The 999-nt window shown below is 53.6% G+C and overlaps 1 protein-coding gene across 1 annotated transcript; it reads left to right on the plus strand.

The window, feature by feature from the left end:
* The first annotated feature begins 292 nt into the window (after window positions 1-292).
* On the plus strand, window positions 293-733 carry LOC130489334 (ribonuclease-like). The gene has a single exon (XM_056863031.1). The coding sequence runs from the start codon at window positions 293-295 to the stop codon at window positions 731-733; it is 441 nt and encodes a 146-aa protein (XP_056719009.1).
* The last annotated feature ends 266 nt before the right edge of the window (window positions 734-999 follow it).

Below are 999 nucleotides of genomic sequence, written 5' to 3' on the forward strand. Positions count from 1 at the left end.
CACCCACCGTATCCACTGACATACTACAGCATTACTTCTTATCCCTCTCCAAGGCGATTCTGTTCTGGTGCTCCTGATTTTTGGATTCTCAGTGCCATGCCCATGTCTTGTTAGCTCTTCTAGACCTGGGGCTAGTCACAGCTCTCTTCAAGCTCTCTCAGCCCCACCTACCTCAGAGGGTGTCTGTTGTGGGGAGGGGAAGGGAAGGCTGGTTTGATTCTCCCTTGAGCGGCAGAGAAAGTCGGCATATAAAAACCAACTCTTCTTCTTCTTCTTCCAGGTGGACAACACCATGGCTCCAATATCAGCCTGGCCAATGCTACTCCTCCTGTTGGCATTACTGGGGCCTTTGCCAGCCTCTGCCCAGAGAGAAAACCGTCACCAGAAGTTCCAGCGGCAGCACGTCGACTACCCGAAGACCAACCCTGACTTGGACGCCCGGCGCTATTGCAACCTCATGATGCAGAGGAGAGGGATGGCCAGCAATGCCTGCAAGCCCACCAACACGTTCATTCACGGGAACCCCGAGGACGTGGACGCCGTCTGCACCCACGGAGGCACCTACTCCAGCGAGAATTACTACGACAGCAACACCCCCTTTGAGTCCACCTCCTGCCGCATCACTGGGGGTTCCCAGAAGCCCCCCTGTAACTACAGAGGCCGAGCCACCTCCCAGCCCATCCGAGTGGCATGTGTCAACGGTGTGCCGGTTCACTTCAAAGGCACCCTGTAGGTTGCTGAGCGACGGAGAGCGTGTCCAGGGTGTGTTGACCGGTGCCGTCCATCGTAGGTGACGTGCAGCCATTTTAGACCCTGGAAAGATTCCACTGCCCCATTAGTACATTTTTAAAATATCTGTTAGAATCCGCCATTGCTATAGATCGAATATCTTCTCTTCTGCTGCCTGCTCCTCCCGGTTTTCCTCAACAAGCTGGTATTTTCATGATTTGCCCTGATGATTTGCATAGAGCGTTATAATGACCCTTCAGTACCCTAAAA

The sequence above is a fragment of the Euleptes europaea genome, chromosome 18 (assembly GCF_029931775.1).
Source record: "Euleptes europaea isolate rEulEur1 chromosome 18, rEulEur1.hap1, whole genome shotgun sequence".
Taxonomy (NCBI): Eukaryota; Metazoa; Chordata; class Lepidosauria; order Squamata; family Sphaerodactylidae; genus Euleptes; species Euleptes europaea.

Excerpts from the sequence above, each read along its gene's own strand:
- LOC130489334 (XM_056863031.1), top strand. The coding sequence starts at position 293 with ATGGCTCCAATATCAGCCTGGCCAATGCTACTCCTCCTGTTGGCATTA.